Raw genomic sequence first — 22,130 nt, forward strand, 5'->3', positions numbered from 1 at the left:
AAGTCATTAAAACTCCTCCTCAAAGTCCCGACTTGAACCCAATTGAACATCTTTGGGAACATCTCGAACGCAAATTGAGAACGCGCAATTTTTCGAGCAAGAGTCAAATGCAACAGGTGATAATGGAGGAATGGACTAATATAGACCAAAATATAACCGCTAAATTAGTCCAATCGATGTCAAAACGTTTAAAAGAAGTTATAAGACGCGGTGGTCGAATAACAAAGTATTAATTTTTTTAAATTATGTTATTTACTTTTTTGTTTTTTTGCAATGATGAATACTTTTTTTGTTTAATTTTTTGTGTTCAGCTGTAAAATGGCCCTTTTTGTTCCAATAAATACTATTTTTTTCTTTAAAAACAATGAAATTGTGTACATATATATCACACAAGCACTACTGCATCATTAGTTTAATATGTTTTTATTCCAATTGTCTTTTGTAGACTTATTAAAAAAAAAAACATTGAATGTTGAATACTTTTTTTGACCGCTGTATGTATATTCTTGATCGTCATGACATTTTAAGTCGATCTAGCCATGTCCGTCCGTCCATCTGTCTGTCTGTTGAAAGCACGCTAACATTCGAAGGAGTAAAGCTAGGCGCTTGAAATTTTGCACAAATACTTTTTATTAGTGTGGGGATTGTAAATGGGCGAAAGCGGTCATTTTTTGATGTAGCTGCCATATAAACCAATCTTGGATCTTGACTTCTTGAGCCTCTAGAGGGCGCAATATTCATCTGATATGACTGACGGCTTCTCCCATGACCTTCAACATACGAGTCTAATATGGTCTGAATCGATCTATAGCTTGATACAGCTCCCATATAAACCGATTTCCCGATGTTGCTTGAACCCCTACAAGGCGCAATTCTTATCCGAATGGACTGACATATTACATTGACTTCTACAATGTTCAGCATTCACTTCATTTATGGTCCGAATCGGACTATAACTTGATATAGCTCCAATAGCATAATAGTTCTTATTCATTATTCATATTCATACTCAAGAACTGGACAAATGCTATCCATAGTGGAGGGTATATGAGATTCGGCCCGGCCGAACTTAGCACACTCTTACTTGTTATTACTAAAACAAAATATGCTATGACCTTTTATGGTCGACTACTACGTCAAAGAACTTTTTCCCCATTTGTACTCGTAAGAGTCAATTTCTTAATGGCATTGGTGACCTTAGCCCCTTTAGAAAGCATGCATATTCAAAGCTTTCGTTTTGTTTTTGGATTTTGCTTTGAAATGCAAATCTGGTTTCAGTTTCTAAGGTAACTACAACAAAAGAAAATGCAAAGCATTTATTTAAAATAAAAAACGAAAATGAGTAAATTACTAAGGCTGTTTGAGCTATTCTAAGTATTTACCTTAGGTTACCCACCTCAATTGTTTACACAGTCTATTTAGATGACTAAAATAATCTCAAAATTAAATGTTTATTTAATGGGTAAACAATCGATTAAGCGCAGTGCTGCTGTCTAAATAAATTTATCACATTGACATGACGACTTTTTCTAATGTCATTTAAAATCGTATTTTACGTTTCGTTTGCTCTGGTGGTTAGAGTCATAAATTTTCGAAAATATTTTGTTGTAAACATTGTTAGTGTCATCTAATGACCAGATAATTAATTTAGAAATAGTGTTAGAGAACATCGAGCAAAATAGCCATAACATTTTTTAATATTTGTCACATTCAACGGTTGTTAGATAAAAAATGACTATAATGTTTTAATAGACCATAACAAGTTGAATGAAAAGATAAATATCAATAAAACATGGTTGATCATAGCGTGCAATGACCTGCTATAACTAAGGAAATTGCTTAAAACCGCCAGAACGCTACGAAAAAAAAAATACTAGAACTTTTTAAATAATAAAATGCAATTACATACAAAAATTCTCTATATAAGATAACATTTTCTTTAAAAAGGCCGTACTCACAAAACTTTTCACATTTATATAAAGGAAATCTGTTGAATAAACCTATTTCAAAGCTACATTACGTTTTGTGAATGCCGGTGTAAATGTTGAGAAAACTTTCTATAGAAATTTTTGAGCTTCATATAAAACAACATAAAATTTTTTGTTGATGCTTTCTGTGCCTACATATGTATGCTTTTATTTTGCCTTGCCATCCATACTGTTTTTTGTGAAAAACTTGATAATTTAACTTTTCAATTAAGCAGTTCAAATAATCATGAACAATAAATACAATATTTCTGTTCATTTTGTTTTTCTTAAGAAATAATTAAATTTCAAAGTACACTTGCTGGCCAATGGAAATAAAAAAAAAATAAAAATGTGGTCCTATATAATAGGGAAAGTTATTAAACATGTTTGATTTTCATTATTTTCAAACAGCCAACATAATTATAATGATATTTTGAATTTCAAAATTATATTTGGAACAAAGAAAAAATCGATTAAAATTCTGCCGGGATAAATGTAACATATCCCCAATAACACGAATCGCATTTGGCAAGTACGTTCACTTTCTTTGTATTACAACGCATTTGATTTTGAACTACTGTTTAATCGATATTAAGTGAAACAGCAAAATGAGCCATACTTATAAACCAGCGGTCAAGTCCCATGAAATGTTCTATTGTGAATTTTTTCTAGACAGCTGTTGTGATGGCAAAACATGAATTTCGCAAAATAAAAAAACTTAAATGAAGTGTTAAGTGATTGGCAAACCACTGTGGTTTCTAAATAATTTAGTATGCTGGAAAAAAGTTCACTTATATAATGCTATAAGTGAACTGTAACCTTTTTTCATCATTTTTCTTTTAGTTATGTTCTAATAGAATACAGCACGCCCTAACGCACATAGCGTTAATATTGGTAGTAATTAGAATACGATTTTCGAGCAAACGAATTGATTTATACGGAGCAAACGAATTTTCCGGCCAAAATTTAACTTAATTTTAATTTAGCTTATCACGAAATGCTTTATTGTGAATAGTTCCTAGACAGCTGTTGTGAATGTGACCTTTACTAGGCTATACAAAAATAGAGGTAAACACATTGTTCGCAAAATAAAAAGAAGATTCCAAGTAAAAGCGTTCTAATTTCGGCCGGGCCGAATGCTATATACCCTCCACCATGGATCGCATTTGTCAGGTTCTTTGCCCTTGGTTAGGATGTTGGAGACCTTGTAGAAGTCATTGTGTAAAATTTCAGCCAAATCGGATAATAATTGCGCTCTATAGCAGCTCAAGAAGTAAAATCGGGAGATCGGTATATATGGGAGCTATGGAATGAAATTTCATCTCGTATTTAATGGGTGTCATACCATTGGCATATAAATTTCTATGTCCTAGGATAGGTTAGGTTGAATGGGTCGCCCACCAAAGGTGAGTTCACTTTGATGCCAATTTGGGCCATTGTGGTACTCTAGAAAGAGAAAGGGGAGAAAAAAGAAATTGTGAGACCTCGTACTAGAGGTTATACACGAATAAAAGACAAAGACATGAGGAGTGGAGATACTCGAGCAATTCTCTACGCAAGCATGGACCTACGTAAGCCGGAGCCTGTGGCACCCCCCATCGGAACCATCATGTTTCCTCAACAAACCTCAGGAGAGATACCAGAAGTACGTTCGCAAGTTCACCCAGATCACAGAAGACCCGGATGGGAACGCAGCAAGGATTTACTCAACAAGGTAAGGCCAAGCGATCAGCCGACGTATAGTGTTTTCTTTTTTTTAATTTTTATCATTAGGCTTGGCAAACTTATTATTGTTTGGGTTTCTCTAACTTGTTTGTAATGTTCGTTTGTGCAAATTCAAATTGAATTAATAAAATATATAAAATTTGAATATTTAAAGCCTTATTTTATAAAGTTGTGAACTAAAAACAAAAAATAATGCTTTGTTATGTAATATGTTGCAATTTGTCAAAGAAAAAAATTTTACTGACATTTGTTAACATTCACAATAGGCAGAATTTGACACTGATTGTTCTTGGAATAATTCAAATCAGAAGAAAATCAAAAGAAGAGTACTAATTGACTCACAATAGTGGGTCGACGCCATAGAATTTTTCGCTTCGATTCGAAGAATAACCGAACAATTTTCACCCGTGGTTATTCATTTATTATTACTAGCGGAATTTGTGAAGTTTTCTGGCATTTTTTATAAACAGCTGTTGGGATTGTGACTCTTACTAGGCTATAAAAAGAAAATCGGCAAAAACATTTGCTGTGTTTTATTTTAATAATGGGCAGACAAGCCATGAAGGGCAAAAAGAAAACGCAAAAAGGTTTGCAGTACAAGTTTGTTTGTTTTCCATGAAGTGGTAAAGCCATTTGGCAACCAGTCAAAAAAATCGAGAAAAAGAAAATGAAAATAATTATAAAATTTATAAATAAAATCCGTCCGTCTGTCTGTCGAAAGCACGTTAAATTTCGAAGGAGTAAAGCCAGATGCATGAAATTTTGCACATATCGTTTTACTATGACTTTCAACAACTATGGTTAGTATGGTCTAAATCAGTCTATATACTGATATAGCTGCCATATAAACCAATCTCCTGATTTGACTTTAAAAGCCTCTTGAGGGCGCAATTATAATTCAGTTTGCCTGAAATTTTCGAGGTGATACTTTTCTATGACTTGTACGACATGACAAGTACGATCCATATCGATTAATACATTATATAGCTCATACATATTTGAAAAAGAAATTCATAGAACTTGAGAATTGGAGGGTATATAGGATTCGGCCCGGCCGAACTTAACACGCTTTTACCTGTTTTCATTTCATGTCTTCATAGAAAGAGAATTGAGACTCTGCACTGGTAATTTATACAGAACTTCGTTGTTATTTTCATACAAATTTCATTGCACTGCACTATGTAGTACTAAAATAAAACACATCTATTATTCGCAAAATAAAAAGAATAAAAAACTAAAATTGATTGTTTTTTTGGCAATGTACAGCTGTTATCTATGGTCATCGAACCGGACTTTCTTAGAGATTAATATATTTATAAACAGTATCATATCATAACGTTCATGGGGCATTTTCACTTTTTGCTTTCGGCAAATGGTTCTACCTTCTATTGAAGTATCCTGATATTGATTTTGTGTTTTATTTGAGGTATCACTAGTAAAAGGTTGCGGACGGCAATCAGCCGACACAACATTTGATTTTTTTTCGAGTTAAATTAAAGTTATCAACTTGTTGAATCTTTATTAAGGTTTCATTGTTTAAGTATTTTTTATTTGTTTCTATTGTATTAACAATCTTTATCTTCATGTGACCTATTCACGTTTTGTTTTCGTTACATTAATTTCATGATTTGATTGATTCTTACTTCATTAATTTTTTTATTCATATACTATAAATATTGTATATGACCTTTTTGTCTGCGCTTCATATTTGTTTGCTCATTTATTATTCTGATAAGGCGTAATGGCAATATTACAATACCCGTATCTTGGATCTACTCCCCTAACTACACATTACAATTTCCTCCGCGTGTTTGTGTATGTGTATATGTTTATAATTTTAGAATATATTCCATTAATAGTATGATAAGATATCAGATAGATATCATGAGTGGTTGCATGCAAACCGATATTTCCATCAAATGAATATTTTAATGAATATTTTGTCAAAGGTTAGCTTTTAATAGATAGCACCAGGGTCTTAATTCTATTTCTATGAAACACAAAATGAAACGTTTTTTTATGATTTCATAGCATATCTGCAGGATTCACTAATAGAAGGTTAGGTCATTTGCGAAATCATAAAGTGTATAGGCCCCACGAACATCATTCAGGATGTCAAATCTGCCGATTGAAAATGTCATCAAATAGAAGAAAACGTAAACAAAGAATGAATGTAAAAAGAGGACAAATTGGCATCCTCAATGCTAAGTGCTGCCAAAAATTAAAAAAATTTTATACCGGCATATCTGATTCCTGTTTTTGGAAAACACAAAAACAAAAAGACATTTTGTCATTATGTTATCATATGAAAAAGAAATGAACACTTTTTTCATTTCATGTCTTCATAGAGAGTACTGTGGCACGGGGTATTATAATATTGTGATTTTGTTTGTAACCCCAATATTGCCGTGGTATGTTTTCCACAATTAAGTGTGTGGCCAACTCATCTATTGTGAATGATATAATAAGTTTTTAACCATTTACCGTTGAGTCGGGATATAATGACTTAATTATTGCAATCACTTTTCGCTTCACCAACGCTGGTAAAAATAGGTTTATTTTTAAAATTTATAAAGGTTTAATATTTTCATGTCCACATTTTTATCAATAGACTCGATTTAAACATTCGAGTTCTTAAATTTCAAAAAATTCCCGTTCATTAAAGAGATACATAATTCACAATATTTTTAACGATTTTACTCGTTCAAGTATGCAGTAGTTCGGATCGGGGTGTCGTACTGCGGCACACCGTTTCGTCTAGGTTCTAAAAAGGAGGTTCCTTATTATTGAGCTTAAACATAAATGGGAGAGCACACATTTATATGTGAAAAGTTTGTCACTGTTCCTTAAAGGAATATTCATGGGCGAATTTGCATTTGCAAGAGCATAACAGGGGCTGAATTACCGCATGCATGATGGAATGCGCTGTCATATCGAATGAAATTTCATCTCTCGGTGTTATACCAATTGTACATAAATTTGTATGTCCAAGTTTTTATAAATAATGCCTGATTTAAATATACGCGTTCTTAAATTTCAAAATATTCTGATCAATAAAGAAATACTTAATTCACAATAGAGAGATTTCGAACGATTTTACTTGTTCACGTATGCGGTAATTCGGCCACTGCTTTAAAAAATTCGTATAGTAGTGATTTTTGTTTTAGGCGATTTAAGGTTTTGTGCTTACTGGCAGCATTTGTCATTGGGGCGTATACGTTATTTTTCACGAAAGATAGATACAACATACGCAATTCAACACAAACAATGGAGTTGCACTCAATTCACAATAGAAAAAGGGAAAATTCCATTACAGCATTTTTTTTTCTAATCGTTAAATAATTTTTGATACAAAATTGAATAAAATGTTCTGCCTAACAACCAACGGTGAGCACTGTGAAATCACATAGCCATTTAACTATTTCCAAAGTTGTTGTTTGTATTTTAAACATGAACGTTCATTTCGTTTACAAATTGTAAAAAAAAATAAAAAGTCACGTTTGTTATTATATTTAGCATTTTAGTTTGCTTCACATTATAAGGGGTAGAATTGGACATTTGTATATTTGCAACCCCAGAAGGCAAGAATAATTGAGATAATAGTTGTTTTTTTTTATTTAATTTTTATGTGATACTTACTTGTTGGTCATATCCAAGATATCTGACATCATGAGCCGGTATTTCTTGCGAAATTTAATGCCATGACTTGTCTCCAGCAAATATTTGTTGCAGAAATCCGTCAATGAAATGAAATAGATGAAACCCAATGAAGATAGAAATAGGCCACGCTGAAAGGATATGCGATCTGTGGTATTGGGTATTTGCAAGAAGCTGCCAGCAGCCAGGCTAATAGAGCCTATGGAACAGGCCAATGAGACATAACAACGATTGCCGCGTAATTGTTGTTTTAGGCCGGCAGCAACCATTGTGACACACACTACAACTCACACCACAAAACAATTTGTTGACAAGGTGGAAGAAGGTGGGCAGACTTTTGTGGAGACAAAATGACGACAAATGGAAGCTTAGTTCGTTGTTTGTTGCGTTATGGACTATTTAAGGAATCTCTGGAATTTTTTGTTAGTCTTTTACGAAGAACAAATAAAAATAGGAAGATAGAATTTGAGGTTGTTGTTTTTGAATGAGCGTATTTGATTCAACACATGTTGCTTAAATGCATTTGGGAATTTCTGGAAAACAAAACATATATAGGTACATAGGTAAACACTTGTATTTTTAGTAAAACAAACACTTTTTTCTTTTTTTTATATACAAGTTGCTGATATTCGTTTTAAATATTTGTCTCGGTATTATATATTATTACAAAACTCGCGGCAGCTTATCGTATAGTCACAATCTCCGTTTTCTAATGACAACAAACGGTTAAATGCAACTAACAACGACCCTTTTGTTTTTAAGGCGCACATTCACGAGACTTGTCCGCACTCACTCAGCTGGTTTTTAATCAGCGCACACGCACACATACTAGTAGACATTTCACATTGAACAAAAAACGAGATAGGCGTCGCTGTCTTCTTCTTCAATATTATACGAAAATCAAGCGGCAAACGTATTTTCGTCACAATTGCAGAGCAGCAGCAACCACAAACAATGGCAAGAGAATTGACAATAGCAACAATAACAAACCATAATTTAACACCATGACAATGCAGGTGTAGGGTACACATGCACTGAAAAACCGGCCCCCACTCCGCCACAAACCGGACCAAATCAAAGTTAGCATAGATAAGCAGCAAAATGCTTAGCTGTCAATAGAAAATAATTCGAATACAAAATACCAACCCGGCAAATTTAAATGAGTTCTTATATTTCTGGTAGATTGAGAGAGAGAGAGAGAGAAAGTAAAAGGTTATGAGATAAAGTGCATTGGTGATCTTTGCTATTCTCATTAAATTTCCAATGATTAATGAAAAAGTTTATGTAGGAGAATGTCTGTGTAAAAAAGGGTCATAAAAATTGAAGGAAGTGGGGAAAAACATTAAAAAAAGTCGAGAAAATGATAAAAAGTAAATTAAATTTTTTGCAAAAATCACTTAACAAAATTAGAAAATAGTAGTGGGCACTAACAACATTTAAATAATTTTTGATATCCGTTTGCAAAATGCAAACTTGCCCATGAACATTTCATTACGGAACAGGGGTGCTGTCCGATTCAAGTTGAAGAACATTCGATATTTTCGATAGTTTTAATAATAAATATCGATAGTGTCGGTACTATCCTTTATATCCCATCACCTATTTTTACTATATGTTAGCGTAATCGGATGAAAATTGCGCCCTCTATAGCCGCAATGTGCCTTAAAAGATACATTCAGCGTCGGATTGCTTATTTTTTGTTTAGTTTTGCAAAAAATTTAACTTTTGCGATAATGGATACTATCGGAAAAATATCAATCGATATTCAGTCAAAAACTTAAATATCGATAGTATCGATAGTGCCATCGATATTTTGCCAGCTCTAAAGGGACCTCCCTTTTATATCTGAGTCCGAATGGCGTGCCGCAGTGCAACACCTCTTTCGGAGTAATTTTTAAATGGCATAGTACTTCACAAATCCACCGCTGCAATTTATTTTCTGATGTTCTCACCAGGATTTGAAGCCATGTGTTCAGCGTCATAGATAGGCACACTAACCTATGCGCTACGGTGGCCTCCGTTTGTTATGCATCGTAATATTGATAGAAGGTAGAAGACACAAGAAGGTAGATCGAAGATCTGAATAAATTAAGTCATGTCTGTCCGTCTTTCTATCTGTCGAAAGCACTTGAAATTTTGCTGAAAACATGTTAGTGTGGGTCGGTTTGGATTGAAAATACGAATCTGATATCTAAATGTGGGATCAAGTGTTTGGCGGGCCGCCCCTCCCCAAAAACACCCCCCAAAGAGGTCAAATTTACGACGATAGCAATATGGGTCTCAAATGAAAGGTCTTTGGGAGCAAAGCACGAATCTGATGTCAATATTCGGGAAAAGTGTCTATGGGGCCACCCCACTCCCATATCACTACTCAAATAGGACGTAATTGCTGATCATTGCAATATGGGGCTCAAACACCACCCTCATAACAACCCCCAAATAGGACGCATTTGCTCACCATAATTTTTAGGGTCCATATCCCAAACCGGACATATTTGCTGACTTTTCCCAATAAGGGGTTTAAATCAAAGGCGGGTCCGGTTTAACTAGTCGGGTCATAAAAACCGATCTGCCAGTTGGACTTCCTGAGTCTCTAGAGAAAGCAATTATTACTCGATTTGCCTAAAATTTTGGAGGTGATATTTTTCTATGACTTCTTGACTTGACGGTCCATACTTTGAAATAACTCTTTTCACTGTCAAACATCTTCAGTTTGCTCTATAATTTAACCATAAATCGTGTTACAAACGAGCAACGCTTGCAATTATTGAATTTTATTATCAATATGCGTGCTCTGTTAAGAAAGTTCATCACGCGCTTCTTCCATTTTATGGTTAGAAGATTTTTGGCTCAATGGGTACGTAAATAAGCCGAATTGTCAATTTTGGAATGAAGATCAGCCAGAAGCATTGCAAGAGCTACCACTGCATCCAGAAAAAGTCACATTTTGGTGCGTTTTATGGGCTGGTAGCATCATTAGACCGTACTTCTTCATAGATGATCCGAATCGTAACGTAACTTCAAATGGTGAGCGCTACCGTGAGATGATATCCAACTTTTTGTTTGCCCAAAATGCAACTTGACTTGCATGACATGTGGTTTCAACAAGACTGTGCCACATGCCTTACAGCACGCGTACCAATAGATTGAGAGGCGAGTTCGATGAACAATTCATTTCACGTTCGGCATTGGTCAATGGGCATAGTACCTCACAAATGTTGACACCATAAGGAGGCGGTAATCATCGCTGACTTTTTTTCCGATGTCTACGCCAAGATTCTCACCCAGGCATTCAGCGGCGTTCTTTTTGTCGAAATTATGCATTTCAAACTTAAGTCAATTGTATTTTCGACCACTTAACCTGCATACTGCAATGTGGTATAGGGTGTCTAAAAGTCGGCTTTGCCCGACTTTAAGCCCGTCCTTACTTGCTTTATGTTACATTTTTTCATATATATTTTTATTTATTTGGTTATTTTCGTTTTTTTTTTCTTTTATTTATTTTGTTTTATAATTCTTTCTCGTTTATTCTTAATTTTTAAAATTTCCCCCCACTTACATGTGTTGCATAAACAATATAAGCATGCAGTTATCAAGATGACAAAATTTATGTTAAATCTTCCAAAAATATTTGTTCTATTTTTAGGAATTTAAAAGCAAGAAAAAACAAATTTTTAAAATAATAAACAAACTGAGAGCCACATGTAAAGGCGCTAGAGAATCTCTTTAAAAACGATCTTTATTTTATAGGAGGTTTGCTCACATTTTTCTTCCTCTCCGTCATCTATCATTGCCATTTGTGCACGGCACATTCATTCAAAGACAATTCGCAGACAGCTGAGAAATATAGTTATCGTTCTACTTCACACAACAAATGGCAACTAATTATCATTTGCATGATAAAAAAATACGACTTTATAAGGGTCTTTCGCATTGAAATCAAGTTTTTAAGTACCTACAATTGCATTCTCTCAATTTTATATAGGTTATCGGCTATTGAGAAATTTGCCCTTAGCTTGCTAAAAGTTCCTTATCTCCAGCCGGCAGCAAAACAAAAACAAAAACCTAAAACGTCAAATGTACATATAAAAGCAAAGTGTTAAATGATTTCTAATAAAATATTATCATTTGTTTGTCTAATTTAATTTAACACCATACCTATGTACATACTTACATATATGTATGTATGTATAGAGAGCAGAGCAATATTTCTATATGGGACATATTGTATAAGTACAAACCTATGTACCTGCAACCCGGTTTGGTAAATAACATTATTTTTAATATGCTAAATGAAATCTTTAACCACCAATAATACTTTTTCTAATGCCTTTGTCGCATAAAATTGTATTCTGCTCTCTCACACACTCCCTCTGTCACACTTATTGAGTGGGGTGTGCATGTGGGTATGGGTCAAATTTTTTTAAATGGGGCCATCAGTAAAAGTTTTTAAATAGAATAAAAATCATTGATAAGATCAACTTAATGATGGGAAATGGAAAGTAAGGCACAACTGAAAAAATGGATTTTAGTAGGTTTTTTTTTTTTTTTTTTGTTTTAAAGTTTTTTATTTACAATGTAATTCATGTGCAATAAATTAATTAATGCCTCGGTGTGAAATGCATAACTAAATAACATAAATTAACAAACTCTTAAAGCGCAGTATGCACCTCTGCCGAAATTTTCGTTACCTTAAAAAATGCATTGACAAATCCTAAACAAAATTTTCGTTACTGGTGCCGTTACTTATAATTTCGTTGGTACGCAGTTCAAATGAAATTTTTTTGCGTAACAGGGTGACATAATAGGCATTGATGAATTTTTTCTTGCAACCCCGAATGAGAATGTATGCTTTAATAGCTCCGTGCAACATGAAATAAAATTAATTGCAAATAAAAACGATCAATTACAGCACATATGTACTTTATTAGACAAAAATGGTTAAAATTCGGCCAAAATTATAAATCAATGTTTGTCGCCATCTTGTACTATACACAGCTATTTTTCAGTTGCGACATAAATGTCTTGGCTGCAGCCGAAAAGCGATGAGCTAAAGTTAAAGAATTTTTAACTTTTATGATTAGACTCGAGCGTCATTCTGTGTTGCCATGACGCTCGAGTTCACCACCTTAACGCCACCTTATTTCGTAAGCAACATAGGAATCCCAAAGTCGACTTTCGACCAGTCGATTAGTTGAATTTTTGTGTAAAAAAGTTGAGAAGTTGAAGTCGACTTTCTATAATTAAAAAGTCGAATAATCGTTTTTGAAGTTGAATAATCGAAAAGAAAGGTGCAAAGCGAAAAAACTGCACAGAGATACAAGGTGGCTAGGATATATAGACCATTTTGAGCTTTAATTCATATACAAAAAAGGGGAAAATTAACGGCAATGCGGAAACTTTTGAAATTTAATAAAAAAAAATTGCCATAATGGCCTTAAGATAGCGGGGTGGTTTGATATAAAAATGAGCCAATTTTGTATTGAGAACTTGCCTTATTTCCTCCCCTTTATGAAAATACAAAGAAATAATCATATATTGATCGCAATAGTTTGCGAAAACTTGTAGCAAATAGTTGTGTTTTATTTAGAAGATTTTGTAAATTTTTGACGAAAAGTTGAAACGTCAATTTTTTGCTTTGTTCATGATAAAAAAGTGGGTGTTAGTCACATTTTCGTTCATAGTCTCATAGATAAATTATATATAGATAAAGAATTTGAACTTTGCACATATACTGGTTGGTGGCGCTTGTGAATATAGATAATCGACAATTTTCTAAGAACATGCCGCAAGCAGATTTCTGCTCTAAATTGCATGTAGTAAAAATACATATCCTTTCTCATAAAGGAAACTATGGCGTAATGCACGTATATGGGGTTTCGGCAGTCCTAGCTTCCAATATGTGTATCTTTCTTTCCTTTCTTTTTGTTGTAAATTTGATTTTTTAATTTTCTCGGCAATGCTGCTTCCTTTGAAGAAAAATAAAATTATTACCGGCACCTACAGCGGTCAAAAAAAGTATTCATCATTCAATGTTTTTTTTTTTAATAAGTCTACAAAAGACAATTGGAATAAAAACATATTAAACTAATGATGCAGTAGTGCTTGTGTGATATATATGTACACAATTTCATTGTTTTTAAAGAAAAAAATAGTATTTATTGGAACAAAAAGGGCCATTTTACAGCTGAACACAAAAAATTAAACAAAAAAAGTATTCATCATTGCAAAAAAACAAAAAAATAAATAACATAATTTAAAAAAATTAATACTTTGTTATTCGACCACCGCGTCTTATAACTTCTTTTAAACGGTTTGACATCGATTGGACTAATTTAGCGGTTATATTTTGGTCTATATTAGTCCATTCCTCCATTATCACCTGTTGCATTTGACTCTTGCTCGAAAAATTGCGCGTTCTCAATTTGCGTTCGAGATGTTCCCAAAGATGTTCAATTGGGTTCAAGTCGGGACTTTGAGGAGGAGTTTTAATGACTTTGGGGCAGTTATACAGCATCCACATCTTGGTATTTAAAGCAGAATGTTTGGGGTCATTATCTTGATAATATTGAAAGTTATTACCAAGCCCAAGTTTTACAGCACTATCTTTTAAATTCCTCTTTAAAATGTCAATGTAATACTTATGATCCATTACTCCAGTAATAATTTCAAGATTTCCCGCTCCTGAAGCCGCCATACACCCCCAAACCATTAAACCACCTCCACCATGTTTTACAGTAGCAACTGTGTTTCGTTCTTCAAGCTCTGTATTGGTTTTCTGTACACTATGACCTTTCCATCGCACCCAAAAAGATTAAACTTGCTCTCGTCTGCAAAAATGACTGTTTTCCAAAATGATTCGGGCTGTTTTACATACATTTTTGCGAAGTTTAGCCTTTTCACTCGGTTTATTTTATTTATAAAGGGCTTCTTACGTGCAGTTCTTCCTCTGTAACTATGCCTTTTGAGTGTATTTCGAATTGTTTGTGTAGTAACTTCCTTCCCTAAATATTCCATAGTGTTTTTACGAAGAATGGTCGCATTTGTCTTCGGAGTTTTCTGAACTTGCCGCACTAGCCAACGCACATCTCCAACTGAAAGTGCTTTTGGTCGACCAGATCTTGGTTTATTGTCAACAGTTTTCGTTTCTGTCCACTTTCTGATGATGGATTGTATAGTAGATCGTGGTCTATTTAATATTTCACTGATAGTTTTTTGAGTTAAACCATTCCTGTGGTGTTTTATTATCAAAACTTTTACCTCATCAGAAACCTCGTTTTGCTTACGACCCATTTTGACAAAAACTATATTTTCAATGAAATTAAATATTTGCTGTCAAGGGCAAAGCCTCCTTTACTAAATAAAACAGAAAAGGGGGATTCCCAAATAATATTTGAATTTGACTTTGATGATAGCACATCAATGATGAATACTTTTTTTGTTCTGTTTTTGGTGTTATTATATAAAATTGCATTTTTTGCGCTAATTAAATTTATTTTTTGAATTTATTTTAAAACATATTACGAAAAATAAACTATTGCATAAAACTGCATTATTTGTTTACTTTAAATTTTCTTCAATTACCCAAAATAAGTGAATTTATTATCAATTTTGCTAATGATGAATACTTTTTTTGACCGCTGTATATGCTTGACATTTGCTTTCTAATTTCGAGAGCACAAAAATATCTCTGTCATTTCAATCCTCTTTGCATACGATGGGGTTGCCAAATAGTATTTTGCTTGTAAATAGCGCCGTTATTTATTTATTTTTTTTTTTTTTGAGGACAAAATAAGATATGAGAGTAGACATCACTGAACTTCAACAATTAGTGATGAACGAAATTAAAACACATTTCTAATTCTAACATACGTATGTTTCGGGCGGAGCCGACATTATAATACCCTACACCAGCCTTATAAGTGAAAATTGGGACCTATATCTTATTCTGAACTGTATTTAGAGGACTTCGATGGAGGTTTTCAGATGGTTTACAAAAAAAACATCGTATCAAATTTAAAGCAAATGTCTTGAAACTTGTAATAACTACGGCTATATGTGTGGTTTATATGTATACGTAAGCTAAATAAAAATCTTAGCCGATTTTTGTAAAATTTAACAAAAAAGGTGCATTGTCATAAGAGATTTATATATCGTATGCCAATTTTCGTGACTATCGGTTGACAAATGACCCCATTATTGAAGTTGGACAAACATATCTATGAAATCTATATCTAAATCTGTACCGATTTCGGTCAAACTTCTTAGATGTTGTAGCAGTTATCGAAGAAAACGTTGTGCAAAATTTTGGCAAGATTGGTCAATAAAAGCGCTTGCAGTGGCTCTAAAAGTGAAAATCGGGCGATATATATATGGGAGCTATATCCAAATCTGAACCGATTTATATGAAATTCATCAGTAATATCAAGAGTCATTAGAAAATCTTTCCTGCTTCGATTCAAGAGAATCGGTAAACAAATGACCAAATTATTGCAATATTAGTGCAAATTGGACGAATATATATATGGGAGCTATATCCAAATCTAAACCGCATTATTCCAATTTCAATAGGCTTCGTCTCTTGGCTATTTAAAAATGCCGGTGCCAAATTTGAAGATGATTGCATGCAAATTGGGACCTGTACTTTGTTCACAAATCAACATGGACGGATATATCTAAATCGAATCAGAAAGTGATTCTTAGTCGATCGGCAAACTTATCAATGGGTCTAGGTTTCTTCCTTCTGTGTGTTACAAACAAATACACTAAGTTATAAAAGCCTGCACCACAGTAGTGGTGTAGGGTATAATAAATGTCAAAGAGATTAGATGTGGTGTTTGCATAATCTCCTTAATAGAAAGTTAATTTATGGGCTACTTATGACTTTGCATTTCTTCGCATAAAAGTTTATAATGTTTTCAATAGTTGCCTGTGGACTTTTGCCATGCAACGTAAAAAAGTAAAGTCTATTACCAACTGTAAAATTCTACCATATTAAAAGAAATAAAATACAATAATATAGTTTAAAGAGATAGTGATAAATGGCAAACTTGTATTCTCTTCTTGCATTCCAACTGGTCTCTCAAAGAAAGAAAGTTATATTATATAGACAGGGGAAATGGAAACAAAATTTTCTTTTTCGAGGTTATTTTTGTGTTTTTAGAGCGCACAACAAGCCGATTACTGGCTTAGGTGTATGTCCATAGTGGCATGGGTGGATTAATATCTGAACCCTTTATTCAAGCTAACCTAACCTTATATAGATAAAGCGGAAATTTGAGTTTAAACAGACTAGTGGCTAGACCAATAACGTCAAAGAGAGTTGTTATATAACGAAATACATATTGATTGGTATAGCTTAATCGTTTGAATGTGTTTGTGAGTATAATACAATGCTGCATGCTTCGTTTTGCTTTCAAAATTTGTATTGTTTGCGTTATGCATGGAACCTTTTGACAGCAGAGGATATAGTGTTTGTATTGAGAGGAAATCCTTTGTAAAATATATGGACCAATCTGTGTTAACGGAGAATATCATAGACTAAAAACTATGCGGACTGGCTTGCGAGCGCAATTTTCTACAATTTCTCTGTAACTTTTTCCACTCTCCATAATGGAAAATTAGTTTGTACAAAAGCTTGGCTTTCGATCGAAGAACTTGACATGCATCATTTTAGTTTGCCCGTTGTACAAAATTTCAGCCAACTCGGAGGAGAATTACACACTATAGTGGCTCAAGAAATTCATGATCCAAGATCGGTTTATATGTTAGCTATATCTGCTTATAGTCCGATTTGACCCATACATAGCGCAGTTGTTGGAAGTTATAACATAACACTTCATACAAAATTTCAGCCAAATCGGATGAGATTTGCACACTATAGAGGCTCAAGAAGTCAAGATCCATGATCAGTATATGGCAGCTATATCAGTTTATGAACCGATTTCAATCGTACTCAGAACAGTTGTCGGAAATCGTAAGAAAATACCTCACGCAAAACTTTAGCCAAATCAGATAAGAATTGCACACTCTAGTGGCTCCATAAGGCAAGATCCAAGATCAGTTTATACGGCAGCTATATCAAAATATGAACCGATATGGTCCTTTTACAAACCCAACCGACCTACACTAATTAGAAGTATTTGTGCAAAATTTCAAGCGGCTAGCTTTGCTCCTTCGGAAGATAGCGTGCTTTTGACAGACAGACGGACGGGCAGACAGATAGACATGGCTAGTTCGACTTAAAATGTCATGACGTTTAAGAATAAAGATACTTTATGGGGTCTTAGACTAATATTTTTTGGAGTTACAAACAGAATGACGAAATTAGTACACCCCCATCCTATGGTGGAGGGTATAATAAGTAAGGATTTCTATACCAAAGTGAAAACAAGCCCAAATTAAAAGATATTTATATAATCCATGTCTGTGTTGGATTTGTCTGAAAACTTGTAAGACTTTGTAGGATGACATCAACTGTCATTTAGTCATATTATATATTAATATATTTGAAGAAAAACTTCTCCGAATCAGACAGGGCAGAACCAATCAAGTGATCTTTTTACTTTTACATTTTTGACTCTAGAAAAATTGTAGTTCGAAAAACACCCCCGGCGGTTTTCTCAAACAAGAAAGACTGAAACTTAGAGCGGATACAATTATCTCAAGACGCGGGCATGGGAATAAAGCAGAAACGCAAAAAACAGAGCGCTTTGTTGTATTCTATCTTTCGTCTGCTTGATTCTGTTAAGTGTCCAGGTCCAGGAACTCTGCGACTAAGATGGGGAGCGTCCAGAGGGATCTGGGTCTGAGTGGAGTGGTGTGGTCCCTAGTCACAATCGAGACATACATCTTGCACGTCTGCATCAATCCTTGTTCTGTATTAATTGAGCCGGCTGCATCTGCCGGAACGTAATTAAACCAGAACTACTCTTGTTTGCCATTGCGCAACTGGAGGCGGTCGTTCTCCAAGGACTACATTCAACCGATAGGTAATCACCGCATCTGTTAACGTGTCTGCATGAATGTTGTCTAGACCCGATTGATATGCCGCTTGATCCAGAGGTTCTCTCTTGTAGCGATCTACCTTAAGGCTTTTGGGCGGGTGATACCTACCCACAAAATGATGATTTGAATGGTCTCTGCGATAACAGCCCAAAACGTATTGGTTAGACAACATGTCATTATGTCTTCGTACTGGTAGGATCTTTGTCTCCTGTCTGACTGTCTTCTTAGTGTTTGACTGTCTTCTTAGTGTCAAATCAGGGTTACTACAACAACAACTTCGATGAGTAAAATTCAGGCTTCGTAAAACATTCCAAAACTTGGTGTTAGAAATTCAAGAAAAAAAAAAACTTTTAGCTTTATTAAAATTTAAACATTTCGACTGCAAAGTATGCTAAATTTTACTCTTTACTTACTACTCTGAGTTTGCATAATTAATCATGCCAAAGCACCCATATCAATATATCAAGATTATTGAACAATTGACTCTACTGTTGTGTTGTTAACTTGACAGAACAAATTTCTCTTGGTTTGAATGTAACAAAAAGTTAGCCTATTTTAACAACAAATTCAAACCGGTTTTCAAATTTGTCATCCTAATGGTGTAAATATTTTTTTTTTTGTTACAGCAGGGAGTAGTTTTTTCGTGATCTTTAACAAACGCTGAGTGTTGTGCTATCACGTGTCATTTCATGCCCATATGAAACGTAATTCTAAGCCTTTTGATTTACCCGATAACAATTAAAATGCTGATATTATTCATTTCGCCATTCATAGAATTATCACATCACAGATGAACTCATGCCACATGCACATGAATCGTCCATCAAGTTGTATTTGTTTTCAAATTATATGGGAAAATGATTTTCGAAGCATATGGGAATTTTTTAAAATATTAGTTTTGTTTATAAATCACTCCAATTGCTTTTGAGTCATTTAACTTGAGTAAATAAAGTGTTAGAAACAAGTCACCGGTTGAAAACTCACAACCCAGCATAACAAATGATTACGAATCTAATATATATAGATACTTTTTGCTGGTGTCGTAGGGACGCTTTATAAGCACTTTCGCCCCAAATTGAATGTCTTTGCTGACCCAAGTCCATGCATGCTTATTGGTATTGCCCCTATGCAAAAACTCCCTTAAGACTGGTAATATATTCGTTTTTCAGTCCCTTACTTATTTTGATAATTACATTTATAACTTAATTACCATTAACGTATCCATTGACCAGCAGTTGAAGTCATATGGGTGGTGCAGCAAAAAATCAAAATAAAACCCACCCAAAGGCTTAAAAAACATATGCCAAAAGCGCCTCACAAAAGGGCAGCCAAAAATAAGATGTCATTTTGGGGAGAAATAACAAGACTCCTAAGGCTCTCTTCTCTCACCAATGGCCCAACTGACAGTTCACAATGTCAAATAATACGGTAAAAAAAAGTGAGAGTAATGAGTCCACCAATGTGGGTGGATAGATGAGCAATATATGTGTGTGTATGTACTTACTTAATTACTACACCTATGCAATCACAAACGTGTCAAAAACAACAACAACTTATGCTAGTATGAACCAAACAACAATGCAATACATCTCAACCACGTACCACCTAGTATGAATGTGTGTATATTTTACTTATACGACGAACGCCAAAAAGAGACACCAAAAAGTTATTACAACAAATTACAACATAGCAGATTTTTGCTTTAGCAAGAAAAACGCAAAAGTAAAAAAAAAAAATAGGTCAGAATTGCGGTAGCTTTTGCAGCTATTGTAAACAGAAAAACTATAACAAATTACATTCCCCCTATTCTGTTTGGTAGTGAATGTTGTAATAATTAACAAAAATCATCACATGATTATTATTATTATTTATTTTTCAGGCCTATAAAACTGTACTTGCTGTTGTTGTTGCTTTTGCCAGTCAGCAGTTATCAGCGCCAGACATTTAATCTCATCCCCACCCTCCAACTTCGTCTGGCTCCGTACAAAAAAAAAAGGCTAAGTGTTTTCTTACAAGGTGTCATATCCAATCACCCAATGAAATAAAAAGACCATTAACCACAAAATAAAATAACCCAAGACAAACAGACAGACCGGTGGTGGTTATGTCATGCAATTCTTAATACATTTTTTGTTATTATGAATTATTAGTTTGTTTGTTGCTATTGCCTTTTGTTATTGGGTACTGATGCCATTGTTTTCTATTGCCTGCTGCGTTGTGCACCACCGTAATTTCACTTATAAAAAAAATCACAAACACCCAGGCAACAAGCAAATGATCTAATCATTTGTTAACTCAAACTATAAACAAAAACTCTTATATTCACTTGAAATCCATCGACATATTTTTTAAATTACTTTTTATTTCACATTTTATCTTGTTTAGCTTTTCATTTTATCTTTTTTTATATTCCCGGCTGTTTGATCAAAATGCTTGTGCCATTTATTGTGAGACATATGTTGGAGAAGCGTTCAGTTTTTTGGTATTCTTAAATCACTTTGTTGTGTTTAGCATTTCCTTTATAGTAATTGAAAAACTCATCAATTAATTAAAATAATTATTATTATTTATCTATTTAATATGAAAACTAAAGCTAGTTAAGCTTATAAACACCAACACTTTGTTACAGCATTCAAGAACGAACGATTGTGACTGCATGTATTTGACAGCCAAATATGCACTGGGCAAAGGGATTGTTATCAGCTGTTGACATTAGAGATGTGCACGTGAGTAATTTTTCACTCACACTCACGGGACAAACATTTTAATAACTCCCGCTCACGCACGAACAATTCATGTTGACACAAGTTCACGCACCCGATAACCATTTTACTTCTGAATAGCTTACGAGAAAATCACAAGTCACGAGATAATCTCAAAGCACAGCTTATGGTTGAAAAACAAAAACAACAAAATTTTTTTTTCAGATCATATGGTATTTTAACGTATGAATTGTGGCACACTAACACTACATGTAGGTCGCCCCGGTAGCCGAGTTGGTAGCGTGCTCGGATTATCAATCCCATGGCAGCCGGTTGTACGTACCGAATTCACCCGATGGATTCCTTCACCGGTAAGGGCTGTCGCTCTAGTGTACAACACACTACTACAACAACAACCAGTGCGAAGGTCGCGGGTTCGATTCCCAACAGAGGCCTGGTATGTCACTACTGTGATATCACAATGGAATAAAATTGACAAAGTGAATCTGTTTAGAAAATAGACCATAAAACAGTGGCAGTTGTCCAAGAACAAAATATTTACTGCACTATCAGTCAAAACCAGTGTCACTAGCCACTGATTTTGGGTATGTTACTAGTTCGCGTCATTTTTCATTGGTTGTGTGTTATAGTTCTTAACTATAATGTAAACACTCAACCAAATTTTTTTGAAAGTCAGTGCACTTCGCGAGAAAAAATTTTACTCAGCTTTTTGCTGTTCACCACCTGGGTTAATATGTCTTAAATGGCAATGCTGTTATAGGTTAAATATTCAACGGCGTTATAATAGCAAATATTGGCGGCATTGTACTATTGCAGTAAGCGCAACAGTACAACTCGTAAATTTGCCATTCAGTGATTTAACAATTTAATGAATAAAGAGATAGAAATCCAAATTATGGAACATATTGGACAATTATAAGGATAAAAGTTGGATAAAGCTTACAATTGATTTGGCCCCATTGTTTGTGTGCAAGTGTTTAAAGTGACAAAGTGAAGCGAAGTTGATGTGATGCAGCTGAAATTAATTGTACTTTATTTCAATAAAAAATAT

The 22,130-nt window shown here is 34.2% G+C and overlaps 1 protein-coding gene across 4 annotated transcripts in view; it reads right to left on the minus strand.

Annotated features, from left to right (window-relative positions):
• The window catches only part of LOC106085189 (uncharacterized), a 60,862-nt gene extending 39,827 nt beyond the window's left edge, over nt 1-21,035 (minus strand). Inside the window, exons 1-2 of one of the 4 annotated variants that reach the window (XM_013249298.2) lie at nt 20,974-21,035; nt 7,332-7,882 (exon numbers count right to left, since the gene is read on the minus strand). In XM_013249298.2, coding sequence (XP_013104752.1) covers nt 7,332-7,618 — 287 coding nt within the window. In that variant the 5' untranslated portion in view covers nt 7,619-7,882; nt 20,974-21,035. Of the gene's footprint in view, nt 1-7,331; nt 7,883-7,965; nt 8,296-20,713; nt 20,829-20,973 lie in introns of those variants that run through there. The other 3 variants (XM_013249325.2, XM_013249316.2, XM_013249306.2) reach the window with 3 other exon arrangements.
• Nucleotides 21,036-22,130: the final 1,095 nt, after the last annotated feature.

Source organism: Stomoxys calcitrans, chromosome 4 (assembly GCF_963082655.1).
Source record: "Stomoxys calcitrans chromosome 4, idStoCalc2.1, whole genome shotgun sequence".
Lineage (NCBI taxonomy): Eukaryota > Metazoa > Arthropoda > Insecta > Diptera > Muscidae > Stomoxys > Stomoxys calcitrans.